The 17,385-nt window shown below is 35.4% G+C and overlaps 2 protein-coding genes across 2 annotated transcripts in view; both read right to left on the minus strand.

Annotated features, from left to right (window-relative positions):
• The window catches only part of TMEM19 (transmembrane protein 19), a 316,102-nt gene that overhangs the window by 20,476 nt on the left and 278,241 nt on the right, over positions 1-17,385 (minus strand). The window lies entirely within an intron of this gene.
• On the minus strand, positions 6,357-17,328 carry THAP2 (THAP domain containing 2). The gene is made up of 4 exons (XM_024576456.3): positions 17,228-17,328; positions 16,715-16,860; positions 10,137-10,332; positions 6,357-7,542 (listed from the first exon to the last, which is right to left on the minus strand). The coding sequence occupies exons 2-4, from the start codon at positions 16,783-16,785 to the stop codon at positions 7,156-7,158; spliced, it is 654 nt and encodes a 217-aa protein (XP_024432224.1). The 5' UTR covers positions 16,786-16,860; positions 17,228-17,328; the 3' UTR covers positions 6,357-7,155.

The raw sequence follows: 17,385 nt of genomic DNA on the forward strand, positions 1-17,385 counted from the left end.
CATTCAGTCGACTCATTTGGAAAGCACAACGTCATTACCAGTAACAATCCGACTCTCGTGGCCCAGTTCACATGTTATTTTAAATAAATTTTGTTTCCCTGGGTTAACAATCAGTGATAATTACATTTTGTTTAAGAACTGTTTCAGTTAATTCCTAACGGTTGTAAGAAGAGGCGAGTTAGTTTCAGACATAGAACCCAAGTGTGTTTTAATCCACTAAAAGTACTTCTAAAAACTCAAACAATTTTAAATTAAAAAATACGTACGTGCCAAGACAACGTAACACTCCTTTGACGAGAAATCTAATTAACTAGTTCATTAAGAACCAAATCTATCAAGTAGGACTAAAGGGTAGTGGCCTTCCCTTACTAGACTGCATGCATAGCTTGGTCTCCGGGTAGAAATGCACTTCGTGCCCACTCTCAGGCTGTTCAGCACAAATAATTGGGTTACCCCAGACCGCTGACTGGCCAGTATCAGTGATACCAAACGATTTCATTAATAGGTTAGCATATTGACCCTGTTTTTAACCTTTTAGACAAAATTATAAGCCCATCTTGCTTCCCACCCTGCCTCACTTTACAGCAATCACAGGGTAACAATGGCTGATGTTGGGGTTTGGAGATTTTTTAAAAATATATATTTATTGATTATGCGGTTTGGAGATTTTTCTGTTCGACGGAAAGTCATGGGCTAGCTGTGTCAGGCCTCTCCTAACAACACTGGCAGGCTAGTTCCTGGGTGTCAGGAATGGTTTTCTCTTTCTCATAACGGTCTGGCTCTCATTGCCTATTAAATAATAAATAATAGTGCCAGCCACTGACCCTTCCAGTGAATATTTAACTTCTGTTTTTTCTCAGTGTCCAATTATTGCTGCTGTCCTCCACAAGTAAGCTTCTTAGCTTCAGACTGAAACAACTTGGGAGAATTCATGTAGTTAAGAGATACTATTCTTTAAAAAAAAAACATTTTACAGTTGATAATTTTTATAGACTTTAACAGCCTTAAAAATTTCAACGAAGTCTTTTTCTATTTCTTGAAAAGCCATTTTCTAGCAACAGATAATTTCTGGTTAAGCATTTCTTAAACTATTACATTTCTCGAGATATTAGTAGGTATGCTACCCTCTACCCCCACTCCCCACCCAACACCTCTGATCAGATTTAAGGTTGAGAATTATTTTTATACTCATAGAAGTGTGAGAATGCATTGTTAAAGGCTCTGAGAAGTTAAGAAACTTGAACATGTTTAAATCTTTAAAAAATTTTTATTTATTGATTTAGAGAGAGAAAGAAGGAGACATCAATTAGTTTTTCCACTTACTTATGCATTCATTGGTTGCTCCTTGTATGTGTCCTGATGGGGTTTCAAACCTACAACCTGGGTGTATCAGGATGACGCTCTGAAGAACTGAGCATGTTCCCCTCAGAAAACATGAGATTGAGAATTTCTATAGTAATCGGAGTAACAGACTGAAAGTTCATTGTTCCATTAATAACCTTTAAACGTCACACTATAAATACCTATTTGTTTATTTGTTGGCATAAACAAGTTTGGAATTTTCTGAGATAGATATTTGGTACTTAACACCAATTATAAAAATCACCCAATGGCAAAAAGCCATTGTCAGGAAAGTGGATTACATGTACAATCCCTTTGAATCTAAGCCAGAGGAGTGGTTTAGGTTTTCTGAAATTTAGTATTTGAATGACTAATATACAAGGTTTGTCTGGAAAAACTCCAGCCATTATTAATATAAGCAGAGAATGGTTTGTGTGACATCGATATAACCTGGCAGCGGAGGAAAGTGGACTGGAATGCACATGAATGAACTATGTTGACGTCACTGGACTAGTCAGTGGGGGCACTGATGCCATTGGGTGAGCATGTGTACTGTGTGGCTGTCCCATTCAAAATGACTGAGCAAGTAGAGCAACGAATCTCCATCAGATTTTGTTAAGGTTGAACATTCCTCTGTGGAAACTATTAGGATGACTCAGAAGCCCACAGCTAAGGGGAACTGGTGATTGGCAGCTTCATCATGACAACACTACCGGCTCATGCATCACGTCTTTTACACCATTTTTGGTGAAACATCAAATCATCCAGGTGACTCAGCCTCACTACAACGCAGATTTGGTGCCTTGCGACTTCTGGCTTTTCCCAAAACTAAAATCACCTTTCAGACTGTTGAGGAGATTCAGGAAAATATGACAGGCGATTGGGAGAACTGTGTGAAGTTCCATGGTGCCTACTTTGAAAGGGAACTGAGTTGTCATTGTCCTATGTACAATGTTTCTTGTATATTGTATTTTATTCAGTAAGTGTCTCTATTTTTCACATTACGTGATTGGATACCTTCCGGACAGGCCTCATATACATGTCAGACCCCAAAATAAAAAACAAAATACCTACATATACTTCCTTGAAGGAACACAGCAGATGAAAATTTGTAGACAATTACATTACAGTAGTATGACTTTATCCAAGTTATGTATAAAACAAGACACAAGGAGTAAAGGACTTATGTCACTTTGGTATGTTAAAGCAGTGATTTTCAACTAGTGTGCTGCAAATTTTTAAAAAACATGCAATACCTATTTAGTCAGGGGCACTGACTGTTTTTCCCTTATATTATCAAATAGAAAATTACAACAGCCATCTGGTGTGAATGAATCAAAATGATACCTATTTGTTTGGTCAGATGGGCCAAAAATATATTTTTTGGTGTGCCGCAGCATTTTAGTAGTTACTTTAGGTGTACCATGAGATGAAAAAGGTTAAAATCACTGTGTTGGAGGTGTCGCAGCGAGGGAGTGTCAGAGTTAAGTCTAGGAAGGTGACAAGGCATTTGTTACCAGGCTAAGAGAAAGGCAATCTGTACAGGTTTGCTGGTTAAGAAGAGTATGAAAATATGAAGCTCAAAAGAATGGAAAGAGTTAGAGGTAAGTTTGAAATACCATCTAAATAATTAAACTGAAAATTAATCTGACAGCTAGGCACATATCTGCTTTCTTGACATTAAACACAAAGATTTTTTTAAAAGTTTTTGAGCACAAACTAAAAGCCTAGGCAGTAAACTGAAGCTGGTAAGTTGAATTAGAGTCAATTCATTCTAAAAGGGCATTAGGAAGAGGGTATGGAACTGTGAGGGCAGGAGTAAACAAGTATTTTTTTCCCAGTAGCCTAGGGGACAGGATCTTGTCTGTCTGGTTCATCCTGGTTTGCTCAGTGTCTCTTAGTGAATGTTAGTATGTTTTGAATTAAAGTATTAAGCAATATTTTAATAATCAGAAAAAAATTAAGAAAAATCACAACTTAGTTTCTTTTTTATTAAGATAATGCTTTGATAATCATATCTACAAGTAAGTATTTTTGTTAACCTGAAATTATTATCAGGGTAAACAGAATTTTTGTAGCCCTTCTTATATCTGCTTTAGATTGCATAACCAGTATTTAAAACAGTGCAAATAAATTATATGGATGTTTAGATACAAGCTGAGCAACAAAAATAATATTGGCAATTCCTCTTCCAGGCTTCACATATCTGTTTTTAACTGCTTGCTTCAATTTAGGGAGAACTTCTATAGAAGTATCTCGGGGGGTTAATTTAGGAGAAGGACTTCCACAGAAATGTTCATGTACATTTTTTGGAAATAATAGGCATGATAGTAATGTCCTTGGAAAAAAGTCTTTAATGTCAACATACTCCAAATACATTTTTATGAATATGGTATGCAACTGTTTAATACACATTATAAAACTATTGATTTTAGAAAGTTTCCAACTTTCTAAATACCAAAGAATCCCACATTCTGGCATAAAGTTGAATCATTTTCTATATACTATACCAAAATTAAAATTTACCCGTATTCTAACATTGAGAAATGAGATACAACACCAACATTATAAAGTCTACCTAGAAAAGATTAACAATGACTTTATAGACAATCTTTACTATATATATAACATTTTTTATTTTAGTTTTTGGGACACATTTTAATAACATAATTTATGTATTTAATAATAGAGGCTTATAATGTGGTGGGCAGGATAGATTTGGAGGCTGAAGATCAATGTTCCACCCAGAACTTCCTGGATAAACTAACATTCTATCTCTTGTGCCAGTTTGCACACAGTAAATGTCTGAATGAATAAGCTACATCAACACAGACTTCTTCAGCTGTACATTGGAGATATCACCTGCCACACAGGATATTTGTAAAGAACAAGTATGAGAACTAATGGGTGCTACAGTGCTTTGTTAACTTCAAGACTCTGAGCTAAAATATTTTTAAAGATCTGAGTGAGTAATGTTTGTTATTTTGTAAAAATATCAAGTGTCAAATAAACTCCAGTACTTGGCATTGATGTAGTATTTTATTTAGTTGTTTTTCTGTTAACAAAGATATCATTAACAGCACATTTGTTCAGAGTTCATTTTAAAGGGGAAAAAATGTCTTACAACTTATTAAAAACAACACTATGTAATTCAGGTCGTCAGTGTCCTTTTACTTCCTTTGGTTGTCGTAAGAAATCTTAATTTCAAAAGAAAAGTATTTCACTATAAAAAGGTCTTATGTTCTAAATTCCAATTCAAAACCATTTATAGCATTTATCGTATCGTATGAAAAATATATTTTCTCTCAGGAGACTTTGAATAACTTAAAGGTAAAAAATTGAGTCAAATTCAGCTTTATATCAAGTAACTAGCCTTTGGCTGGTTCTTTGTAGAGGTTAGTGCCTAGTAGACATAGAATGAATGGAGGATATGTGTTGTGTCCAGCAGAGGACCAAAGAGCTGTTATAATTTTGATAGTTTTATAGCGTATGGTCAAAGTGGTAATTTATCAGTAAACTAAAAACAGAATTTTAAAATTCGTATTTTCTATGAGTGAGACTATTTTTAAGGTAGACAGCTGTTTGTTAATGAAAGAATCTGATGCAGGGAGAGTTTGGAGCATGTTATCAGGACAGTAACATGAAAATGACATAGGCGGAAAAAACCAAGAAGTTTTTACTTAAAAATTACTAAGTGGTAGTTTATTCAGTGGTCTCAAATAATAAGAATAAGTAACTTCGCAAAAAGCTTGTTTTCATAATGTTCATTTTTGTGATTTTTAAAATGTTATATTAAGATACCAAGATATTGTAGATGGGAATCAGCCTACGTTAGCTTTGTTTTGTATTGGGGGGGAGAGGTGAACCACATTGGTAGTCTGTATTTGGAAAACATAGTTTATGTTTAAATGATTATTTGTCTAACTTATTGGTATAAAGTAGATATGGCGTTTGCTGATGATTAAGGCTATGTATTAATAAAAAGACATTTGAAACTATATTAGGAAAAAAATGTAACGGTAATTCCAAGGAGCTACATCTAATATTGAAGATAAAAATGACAAGGTTTACAATACAGGGTGGGGCAAAAGTAGGTTTAGAGTTGTTCATATGGAAAACAATACAGTAATTAATAATACAATAAATTGTTTCATGTACTCACAACTGTAAGCCTACTTTTGCCCCACCCTGTATCAGAAAAGGATTTTCATAAATATTTGTTGTAAGTGCCTTATGATAGCTAAAACAGACTTTTCCTATCTTTGCCTTTGTGAAATCTAGTTGCTTGGGAGGCATTCCTTATAAAAAGGTGCTATTAACGTAAAAAGACTGATGCTAGGATCTTAGGAAAACAGCAATCTAAACAATTGACAAAAAAGTTATTTTTATAATCAGGTAGCATTTACCTTGTAGGAAAAGACTTATAGCAATTTACGATTAGGTGTATGTTACTTTCATATGGTGGTGTCAGAAAGCTTGAATCAGGATTGAATAACATTATACATCAGTAAATTTTCCATGATTTGATCAAAGCTCTTTGAAGGAAAATGTTCTTATTAAACATTTATCTGGTGAAGTAAGGCAAACTCTTTAATTGTTCAAGTGTCAAGTAGAAGAATAGTTCTGATATTCTATTTTGTAAAAACAGTTAGCACTTGCATAGCTTTATTCACAGACACACATTTTTGTAGAGAACTACATTTTATTTCCCTCATGCAGTACAATTGTTCTATTTGGCTCTCACTAAGAAAGGAGATAAAAAACAAGCTGATATGTATGGTAAATTGATTCCATTCTAAGTTATAAGTTGTAAAGATATAACATGGTAAGTACTGTTGTATGATTAAGTTCTACTGTATGTTTATGGGGAAAAGAGCTTAAAAGTTTTAGTATCAATATACAGGAAAGCAGAGGGAATTTCCTAACATGGAACTTGGTAGCATATTTGCTTCTTAATATATCAATTATTAATATATTAAAAATGTATTGTTTTTATTAGAAATAAAAGAGCAGTATACAGTTATCTTTTTGTTTAATTAAAGTAAAAACTAGATCCCAACCTCTGCATCATTTCACAACATATTTTCTTAGGTGAATATAATCAGCTACCAGTTTTTACTAGTCTGAGGTACTTGAGGGCTTACTACCTTGGATGACTCAAGGGTACTTCACATTCAAAAATATTTTCAAAATATTTTACAATCCATTTTAAAAGATAATACTCTTATAAGGGAGGTCATGATTAGCCCACTTTCACTGTCAAAAAGATACAGAAAGTTGAAATAAAAGAACTTGTCCTGTACCTCACACTTTTTTCCTATAGTTTCCAAATCATAGAGCCAATAATAATTTAATTAATACAAAACCCAGCAGTGTTAAAGTCATATTTAATGTTGGTTAACTCCTACTTAGTGTCTTATTTAGAATGTAATATTCCAACTTTGGTACACAGAAACATTTCATTCTAATATAAGTTAAACACATTACTTGTCATAGACTGTTCTTTAAAAGTTATTTAAAAAGACAAAAACACAGCACACCTTGAAAAATTTCCTAGCAAAATTTTTAAGTATGTAATTCTCATATAAGGCACTTCCATGCTTTTTCAAATAAGTTTCATAAAGTTTTCATTTTTTTTGTAATCAAGTTTCCATAAGTTATACAGTAATAATGTTATTTCAAGTAAAACTTTATTAAGTATCCAATTTTGGCATAATTTTCTTAAATATCTTCACCTTTGAATAGGATAAAGGATGGGCTTCAAGATCTATGCAGGTTAATCTTAACTAAAAGTACTCTGGATCTACTTTAGATTTAGAGAATTGTTAACGTTTTATCTTGTTCTTGTTCAAGAATCTTGAAATCCTCCAAAGGAAGACTGCTTAAGGCAGTTGGCAAAATGTGTTCAGATGTGCCCTTAGGTAATATGTTATTTGCTTCTAGATTCTTCACCAAACACGTGGCTTTGATCCATCTTCGAGTTGCTCTGCGTTCTTTTTGTAGGCAAGTTTTCATTTTCCTTCTTAAATTTGCTATTTCTTTTTCCAGTTTAATTATCCTCTTTTTTGCCTCCATAGGATTCCTAAAGGCATAACTGTGTTCAAGTAGCACTTGTTGACTATTAATGTTTGATTTTAAATTAGATGGTCCGGTTGGAATACAGCTGTTGTTTTTCTTCAGAAGATTCCGTGACTTCAGTTTCTGGGCCAAATAGAATTAGAGGTTTGAACATAAGTTATGGAATATCATAAATAAATAAATTTTGTCCAGGCTTGTGTAACATTATATAAACTGCTCTTTTAAAAAGGTGACGGGATTAGCTAAAGAACATATATGCTTGACCTACAGACATGGACAATGGTGTGGGTTTTGCCTGAGGGGAGGGGGCTAGGTGGAGAGGAGCTAAGGGGGAAAACCTGGGACAACTGTAATAGCATAAACAATAAAATAAAAAAAATAAAAACTGATTTCAAAAGTTAGAAAACATCTATATAACCATGGACTCAAGTTTCTCAACTGGCTGAATTAACTCCAGCCACCCATTTCTTTTTGTCTTCCCTCTACAGCACAGGTGGCAAACACAAGGCCTGCGGGCTGAATCCAGCCCTCCACCTTGTTTTATCCAGCCGGCACCTTGTTTCCACCAGGTGGCAACGCTGAGCTCTGGCTTAACTGTTAAGGGTAGTTACATTTATAGTCCTAAAATTACATTCGGCCATTTGAAGGCAACCTCGAAGCTGATGTGGCCTCAGGTAAAAATGAGTTTGACACCCCTGCTCTACAGAGAGATACAAACATTGGTCTGGAAATAGACAATGGATTTCCAAGATCTCTTCCAAATAATTGAATGTGATTGTATGGAGACTTTAAATACCCTTTGCAATTTTCTAAGGCCAATATCATGTATTTAGACATTTGGCTTATCTGTGATACCGATTTAATCTCTTTTCTAGGTAAATACTATCCTCTTGATTAATATTTCAGACCTGGGGCCTACTTAATAAAAATATATTTCCAAGTACCAAGCTCCTGAATAGATTTCCTTATTAATTGTTCAGTTACAGCTTCTATTCAAGGATTTAAAATGTGGGCAGACATTTTTGCCCAAATCAGAAACTTGAGAACCATCTTTTTTCTTTTACCACTTTCATTCAATTTGTCAAGTCCTATTAATTCTATATCCTAAATATCTCTATCATGAATCATCTTCTCTCCAGCATTCTTTTGGTTCACAGGCCAGCACTCAATCCACTGAGCCACACCAGCCAGGGCTTCTCCAGCATTCTTAATACAACTTAGTGCTCACATCAGGCCTTTAACATATCTAGCTGGGACGTTTTGATTTCTACCTCATTTTGATTCTCATTAATCCATATTCTGCCACCAGAATAATTTTTCTACCAGATTTGATGTTTCTATACTGGCTGAATTCCTGTTTGCCTCCCCATTATCTAAAGAAAAAGAAATCTTTACATGGCATATTATACCACTTAGGATTTCACCCTATTGTGCCATTCATCATCTTGATTTATACTCCAGCAATACTAAATCATTTGTAGTTCTCAGATTGCATCATAGCCTCATAACTTTGTATCCTTTGTTCATTCAACAAACATTATTGAAACACACAGGAATTTACTTATGAATTCTTGAGGACACAATACTGAACAAATTAGACGGATATGGTTCCTGTCCTCACAAAATCTGTAATTGGTATTTCCTCTGACTAGGGGAATTGGTAGGGATTATTTTTTGATCTTTATATCCTCATCATCTGACTTACATTCTGACATATGTAAAGTTTAGTAAATATTTGTTGAATGAGTATGTGATCAAAATGTTAAAAGGAATACTTCAAATTCGATAAATATTTGAGTGTGCACTATGTACCAGGCAGTAGTTGAGTTGCTGAGAATTCAGAACTCAAAAAGGCAGTTTTTGCCTTTCTGGAGCTTTTCTAATAGTTATGATAACTGGTTTACCACAGTCTCCCCTTCTATTCACATATTAATTCATGTACACTTACAAATTTATCTATCATAAATAACTCAGGAAAAACAGCACTTTTTCCTCTCTGAGAAAAAGTTGCCTGTCCTCCTTTTCAAAGTTAAACTTTCTATTTTTTCATTCTACTGCTTCTTATTTTTCGGTGACCCTGTTTTTATCAATTAGCTTTTTCCTCTCTGATCAGATCTACCTTAACTACATAAAATACTGTTTTAATGTATTCATTCTGAACCTTAATTCTTTTCTCCCTTAGATATGTCACTTGGTAACACTTCATTATTTTCCACTCAGCCCTCAACCCATCAGTTTTTGTTCTGTTAGGTCAAGAACCCTCTCCTAATTTCCAAAATCCAAGGTGAAGCCCAGCCAAAATGCCTGAGCTCTATGAAGTTTTCTGTTAGGTCTCTCTCTTTTTTTGTTTAGTATGGCTCTGGTATTCTTTGGGAACAGTGCTCTTTAAGGACTTAGCACACGTTTTGTACGTCAGCTTAAAATCAGAGCTGAATAATGCTAGATGTTTCATTACTCATTTCTCAGTTTTACAAATGGTTCAGTTTTTATGAATTCCAGTTTAGGAAAATAGTTTGGTCCAGAGAAAGAATATTGGAGTCAGGAGACCTGAGTTCTAATTCTAGCCTGCACCTTTACTGCACAAGAGGAAATTTTGCAACTTTTTTGAGGCCTATCATTTATTAATTTCAATATATTCTGAATTGTTCCATTTTATAAACAACAACAAAAAAAACAGGTTCTAAAAATGGGATTAAAAAAAAAGCAACATTACCTACCACAGACTTTATATGGGTACAAAAATCAAAAATGGTTGGAACAGCATCCATTTTAAGTCGTCGAGTTTGTCCTGTTAGGTCAAAACAGGAGGCTTCAAAGTGCTTTGAACAAAGAAAGGTGTGTTTTCCTGGCACAAAATTTTTGCGCCTGGTTAGGCGAACCCATTCTTTTCTTCTTTTAGGATCCAAAGGAAACCTTAAAAAAAGAAAAAAGGCAACTCAAGTTGCAACTATGACACTTCTGTTTGCACCTAAATGGTTAAGACAAATTTTAAGTGGTGATGATTTAAAGTGTCTTCAATTTATATATAATTAATTTAAATTCCCAATATTCAGAACACTGGAACAGGAACCAATTCATGCAAACTTTTTTAAGTTGTAAAAAAATAATAAAAAACTGACCTGAGTGGTTTTATTTTTCAGGGCTGTGAAAAGAGATTTTTCTTTCTATTCTAATCCTCAACATGGGCAGTAAAAATACACAAGACTAAACTGATCTAGGCCGGGGCCCGGTAGCTCAGTTGGTTAATGTTGCCCACACGCCAAGGTTGCGGGTTTGATCCCTGGTCAGGGCACATACAAGAATCAACCAATGAATGCATAAATAAGTGGAACAACAAATTGATGTTTCTCTCTTTTTCTCTAAAATCAATTTTAAAAAAGCTCACATAGAACCTTATAAACAGGAATAACAATGCATAGATCTGCTGCTGATATACATGGTTAAGACAAATCACTTTATCTACAGATTAAATTTTATCAAGGAAAGCCTGAATAGATTCTGGTATTCCTTCCTCTGTGTTCCTTCATTATTATACTTATCACAATGTTTTGTAATTTTTCCATTTTAATAAATTTCTACTAAAATAAAAATAGATTACAGTTTCCTGAGGACAGGAATCTGTATCTAGTCATCTTTTTATCTTTAACAGAACAGTGCCTTGCAAACAGTAAAGACTCAACAAAAATTTGCTTAATTAAAATGAGACAATATATAAATTAATAACTCACTGTATTATTTTCATATAAACAGCACATATTTTTTAAAAAATGAACCCTTAAGCTATGTCGTATAGTAGAAATCATAACTATTACAAAAAGTAAAATGCTGCTGAAAAGCCCAGAAGGAATGTTCTTCCTTTCATATTTACTTCAAATATAAAATATACTAATAAGTACCCAGTTAAGGAAGAGAAAAATACAAGGAACTCTCTAAAAAATTTAGTGGTTTCTGTGTTAACCAACTTGGAAACATAAGAATCAACATTCACATGTAACAACTTTGAGTTCAACTTTTCTTTAGTTTGACTACTTTAAGTATTAATTATGAACTGGGGAATATTAAAAAAGAACGATTCATGTTGGAAAACTATGTGGCTCTGAAGCCCCAACTGCAGCTTCACTTTGGTTGTATCAGATACCTGAAGTTTGCTCAAATTACCAGCAGGGAGGAGCACAAAGAGATGAAATCCCAGATTTACTGGTTAGAACCCTCCAGTCTTCTGTCCCTATCTCCGCAACCCCAAACATACCCTGATCTGAAAATACTAATATTTGTATGATACTACAGTCCATGTTTTCATATATGTAATCATATTTCATGTTTTCTATATCATTTGAAACCTCTGATCAAGAACTTATCTGTTCTGCTTACCCCTCACTTTTTAATAAAATGTATTCTCATTTCAAAGATCTCTGTTCCAATATTTAATGGTTTGGAAATATTTCCTGTGACCTAAGCTAAAAAATCAAGCTTTAGTTTATAAACCCTAACTTGTTCTTATGAATTTCTTCCCATTGAGGGTTTAATAAAGACTCAGAATAAATTAAGTACTATTATCATTGGATTATCATTTGTATAAGACTCTTCAGAACTATGAAGACTGCTTTTCAGATATTTAACCCTTAGCTCCTTTTAAAACTAGTTCCCTAATTATGAAACCAGTGCCTCAAATTGCACCTTCATTTGACCAAAGTTTATTTCCTTCATTTAAGACTTAATAATTAGGAATCCCATCTTCCTAAAGAAGTTTTTCATGATCAGAAAACTAGTTTAGATGTTCCTATGTGAGTTGGAACTAACATTACTGTATTCTAATTGCTTGCCTTTCTATCTCCACCACTAGATCTTAAATTTCTGCCGGTTAGGAACTTTTTTCCACTACTTTATCCTATTAAGTATTCACTGAACTTTTCTGAGTGAATCAATGAATAAATGAACTAATGGGGTTGGTTTAGCATTACTAAATAATCTTTACATAGAACCTTACAAGCAGGAATAACATTACATTGCTGATGATGTACATGGTTAAGACAAAATCAATTTATCTACAGATTAAATTTTATCAAAGCCTGAATAGATTCTGGTATTCCTTCCTCTGTGTTCAGATATTCAACATTTTCTTAGTTCCTTATGAAACTAGTGCTTAAAATTGAAATTCACTTGGCCAAGGTTTTTAAATCTGTGTTTAAATATAATAATAATAACCAACAATTTTATATTTGATTTTGGATAATGCTTCCACACAGGATCAAACATAATCATGTTTTGTATGTGTTTTTTGGATTTCTCTTAGCATATTCAAAGGCTGGTAGATATAGCCCATAGTTGAATTCAAGTAGTAATAAATCATCCTGTATTTAAAAAATAACACAGTAGTAACAGATTAATATATTTGTCTACACCATAATAGGACCAGGCTTTCAGAAACACTAGATGTTTGGGGGAAAAAAATCACTATTTTAAACAATGCTATTTTGCTTCGGTCTTTAATAAATGGCTGAATGATTCATATTCCAAGCACGGTCCTAGGCACTGTCCCAAGCACTGAACACACAGTTATAAACAAAACTGACCTACTTTTATGGTATCTACCTTCTTATTAAGGGTATACTGTCATGGAGAAGATAGATTCGAACAGCTTGATGCAGTAGAAAAGAGTGACTGAGAACACTCTCTGGAGTCCAATCAAGGTGTCAATCCTGGTTCCTTTACATAATAACTAGGTGACTTTAGGCAAGTTATGCAAACTTTTTAGGGCTTAGTTTTAACATCTATTATATAAAGATACCATCTATAATGCTATCTAGTGAGGTTCTAGAGACTGAATGAGACAATGGGCTAAATGCTTAGCCCAGTGCACAGTAAATACTAAATAAATGCTATTTGTTATTATAAAAGTAATTACAAGTGTCGTGAGTGTTATAAAAGGTTAAGTACAAGGTTAAATGGAACCATAAAACTCAAAGAGCAATCTAGTCAGGGGGCTTTGATAGTAGGAATTAGCTAGGGGAATTAGGGTGGGAATAGCGAAGAATGTTATGACATGAAATGATGCCAGAGAGCCTTCTAAGTTAAAGAATAATTTTGAACTTTTCCCAAAATGGAATTGGTAAGCCATTACAAGGCTTAACTTAGACAGCACATTGTTGACAGATAATGTTTTAATTGGCTGTTAAACACAACCAATATTAAAAATTAAATTATGTAAATTTGTAATAAATTAAAAACAAAGGTGATATTAAAACCCCATTACTTCCTAATCACTTTAGTATTACTCATATTCTTAAAACTATTTGTCTGTTATAGCTGTACAGTATACATGCTACATAGAATAGTGTGGTACTGCACATTTCCTCCCAACTTCATGATCAGCGATGTCATGTTGGTAGCTGGAAACCAGCCAGGGTACATGTATTTATATCGCAGGATTTCATAAAATATTATGAGTCAGGCCTTTCCCCTTTCCCTGGAGATTTTGTTGTTAAACATTTAGCAGCACATCATTGATTACCGAAGAGAAGTTAGGAATACATGAATGGAAGCAGTGAACCAGTTTAGAGGCTGCTGTAATAATCCTACCAAGAGGAAAGGTGAGAAGTCAAGGAAGGATGACATCCCAGTTTCTGGGTAGATGTTTTCATTTACTGAAAAAGGAACTGAAGAGAGACCAGGGAAATACTGAGACACTTGGCCTATAGGTCTGAAACTCATTAGAGATTTGAACTGGAGATAATTGGTTTGGGAGGCATCAAGTAAATGTTACCTGAGACCAGAGGAACAGTTTGAAATCTTTTTTAATAAAAGAGGGAAGACCTAGGTCAGGTATAGAAGAGAAGGGCTAGTAGAGGAGATAGGCCACAACATTAGTGTTAATTCAAAAGTAGAGAGTATTTTGAGGAAATGATCATACACCATGAAAAATGTAGGAGTGACAACTCATGTTAGCAAGAGCAGTTTCAGATTATTGACAAGTACTAGTCAGCATTGGGCTGAGTAACAGATAAGAAAAAGGAGCTGTGGCTAGTGTGGCTCAAGCACCAGCCTGAGAACCAAAAGGTTGCTGGTTCGATTCTTAGTCAGGGCACATCTGGGGTGTGGGCCAGGTCCGCAGATGGGGGGTGTGAGAGGGAACAGATTGATGTTTCTCTCTATCTCTCTCTAAAAATTAACAAACAGAAATCTTTGAAAATATTTTTAAAAAGAAAGAAAAATGGAGATACTTTAGGCAATGTACGTTGTTCATCAGAATACTGAAGTCTACTAATGTCCTATGAGAATAGTATTTAGAATATTTATAAAATAGAAATGTATTTCTATAGTATTACTTTATAACCTAAATTTTTGCATTACACATGAAGATGTTAATTTCATTGGTGCAAATGGTCAAATATGGAAAGGAAGTATACATGCTACTGCATCACTGTGCATCTCTCTCTCTTTTTTTAATGTATTTTTAAAAAACAGTTTATTTTTAGAGAGAAGGGAAGGGAGGGAGGAAGAGAGGGAGAGAAACTTCAATGTGTGGTTGCCTCCCATGTGTCCCTCACTGGGAACCTGGCCCGCAACCCAGGCATGTGCCCTGACTGGCAACCCCTTGGTTCACAGGACCGCGCTCAATCCACTGAGCTACACCAGCCAGGGTGAACTGTGCATCTCTTAAACATTCAATATTACTGGTGTCCTGACTCTTCCCTTTCCCTCATATTCCCAATGAAATGATCAAATACAGTAGTTTCTCCTCAAATATTTCTCAGATCTATCCACTTCTTTTCCACACTCGTTTCCATTTGTACTGTCAGTACCGCTCTAGGCCACTGGGTGGACTCTCCCTTGTTTTAAGACTGGCTCCTGTTTTTTCTGTGTCAACTCTCACCTCTTCTACTCTAGTGCTGGCTGTGCCAGCAAAGAACATTGTGTAGTTCAGTTGACACTGTATCAGAATTTCCCTGTGAAAGAAACAGTAGGTGAATGAACATTCTTTAATAAGTTTCTTTCTCATCAAATTTGTCTCTTGATGATGCTTAACCAGCACTTTCAATAACCCTATTCTCAGACACTTCAGCCAGAGGACTTTTTTGAATATGCACATTTAATCATGACATTCTTTGAAAACCCTCCCAGGCTTCTCAAGTACTAATTGGATAAAATAGAAAGTCTTTAAAGGTGCAAACAGAACCAAATCTATGTCACTGTTTGGTCTCATTTGAAATTTTACATCTTTTGGGAAGTGTTCTCTGACTTTACAAGGCTGAGTCAGGTGTTCCTGAATGTGTTTTCTGTGGCACTTAACTGTAATTATGTTTGTCTTTCTTTCTCATTACACTCTAAACTCCAGGAATATAAGAATTTTCTGGATCCCTAACACGATGTCAGGCAAATAATAACTCGGTACACATTCGATGGAGGAATGAATAAAGTAATACACTTGCATGAAGAAGCTGGAAACAGAAACATCACAAAGATTTTTTTTTAAGTGGCAACCTTTAATAAGGGGGTACATTTAGTTATCATGAGGTAGAGGAAAGGTCAAGGACATAATTTTCTACATTCTAAGACTGTATTAAGTTGTGAATTATATAAAATCAGAACTGTTTGCACTTAACTTTTCTAATGCTTCTTTTCTTCAGCCACATGGCAAGCCCTTACAGAGAAGGTAAATATGTACTTACTGTATTTCGTGTAGTGTTCAAAGTGCTTTCCAGAGTTCTGATTTGAGAGAACTAAATAATTTTTAGTTCTCCAGCAAACGAAGGAGAAAAAAACCACCGAGGTTCTTCTTACTACTGTTCTAGTAAGAACAGAAAGCTTATCTTTTGTACTTTAACTAACATTGCTTAACTCCGTGATTATTATCAATGATGAGTAAATTCCTCCGCAGAGTTCCCTGTCAATGTAGCTGGTAAGAATTACCTGAGTTTACGGTAACAGAGCGGTCTTTTAAAGTGACTGCCGACACGAACAGGAAGATTTCTTATGGCGTCATTAATGTCAAGATCGGTCTAATACACAGAAGTGAAAGAGGAGAAAATTAAAGTATCTCCTGTCACTTTTACAAAGAGGAATCACCGTGCAGAACTTGAATTTCTTTTATAAATTAAGTAAATCCTCCTCGAATGAAGAGAAAAACTGGACAGATTTGAGAAGCACACAAAGGGAAAATAGGATGCTTCGCTGCTACCATGTAGGTAGTTAAGTTTTTACAATTTGCAGAATTCTCCTGTTCCTTTTACACAAGCAATAACTCAAGGTAGCAGCTCGCGTTTCCGTCTCATCCCCCACTCCCTGCCCAGGTTACCTGTGGAAGCTGATGTTAATGTGCTTGTTGTAGGTAGTAGCACAGCCCGCCGCGGCGCAATTGGTCGGCATTTCACTTTCCCCCACATTCGGCGGTGCCGTAAGCCTGTGTTTGAGGCGCTGTCTGCTATACTTCCTGCGGGCAGACTGGGCAAGGGCGGCAGGGGAAAGGCCCACCGAGCTGAGTCGTGGGAGCGGGGTGGAAAGAAGGGGGAATGTATGTCTGTCGGAGGACGGGGGTCAACCTTCCCTTTCTCTTTATTAATATGGCGGACCTAAACCAGCAGATCCGTCAGTGCTAGAGCTCCACTAGCCTTCCGTCGCCTTCACCAACATGGCGGGCCAACCCGACCCCTTACTGGCCCCCAAAAGGGAATGGGACTACTGCGTCTCTGTAGCAGCTGTTTTCGGAGCAATTAAAAAGGAAGATGTATTACCACCCTCCCTCCCCCCATCACTATGATACTCTCTCGAGATGGAGATGAAGAAAATACCCGCCCACCACACCACGCACCCAGATATTCCAATGCCCAGTCTGAGGTGGGCGTGAGCTGTACACTTGAAGGACAAACCCGAAGAGAGGAAAGAAAAACTACAAGTCCCACTGAGAATCACGTTGTGTTAGTAATTATCGCGGTAACTGAGTGTCCTGTTTCCTGCGTGCAGCAGGAA

This window comes from Desmodus rotundus, chromosome 3 (assembly GCF_022682495.2).
Source record: "Desmodus rotundus isolate HL8 chromosome 3, HLdesRot8A.1, whole genome shotgun sequence".
NCBI classification, from domain to species: Eukaryota; Metazoa; Chordata; class Mammalia; order Chiroptera; family Phyllostomidae; genus Desmodus; species Desmodus rotundus.

Coding starts and splice junctions, on each gene's coding strand:
- THAP2 (XM_024576456.3), bottom strand. CDS start 16,785: ATGCCGACCAATTGCGCCGCGGCGGGCTGTGCTACTACCTACAACAAG. Junction 10,333..16,714: donor ATTAACATCAGCTTCCACAG/GTAACCTGGGCA, acceptor TCTTTTTTTAAG/GTTTCCTTTGGATCCTAAAA. Junction 7,543..10,136: donor GTACCCATATAAAGTCTGTG/GTAGGTAATGTT, acceptor TATTTGGCCCAG/AAACTGAAGTCACGGAATCT.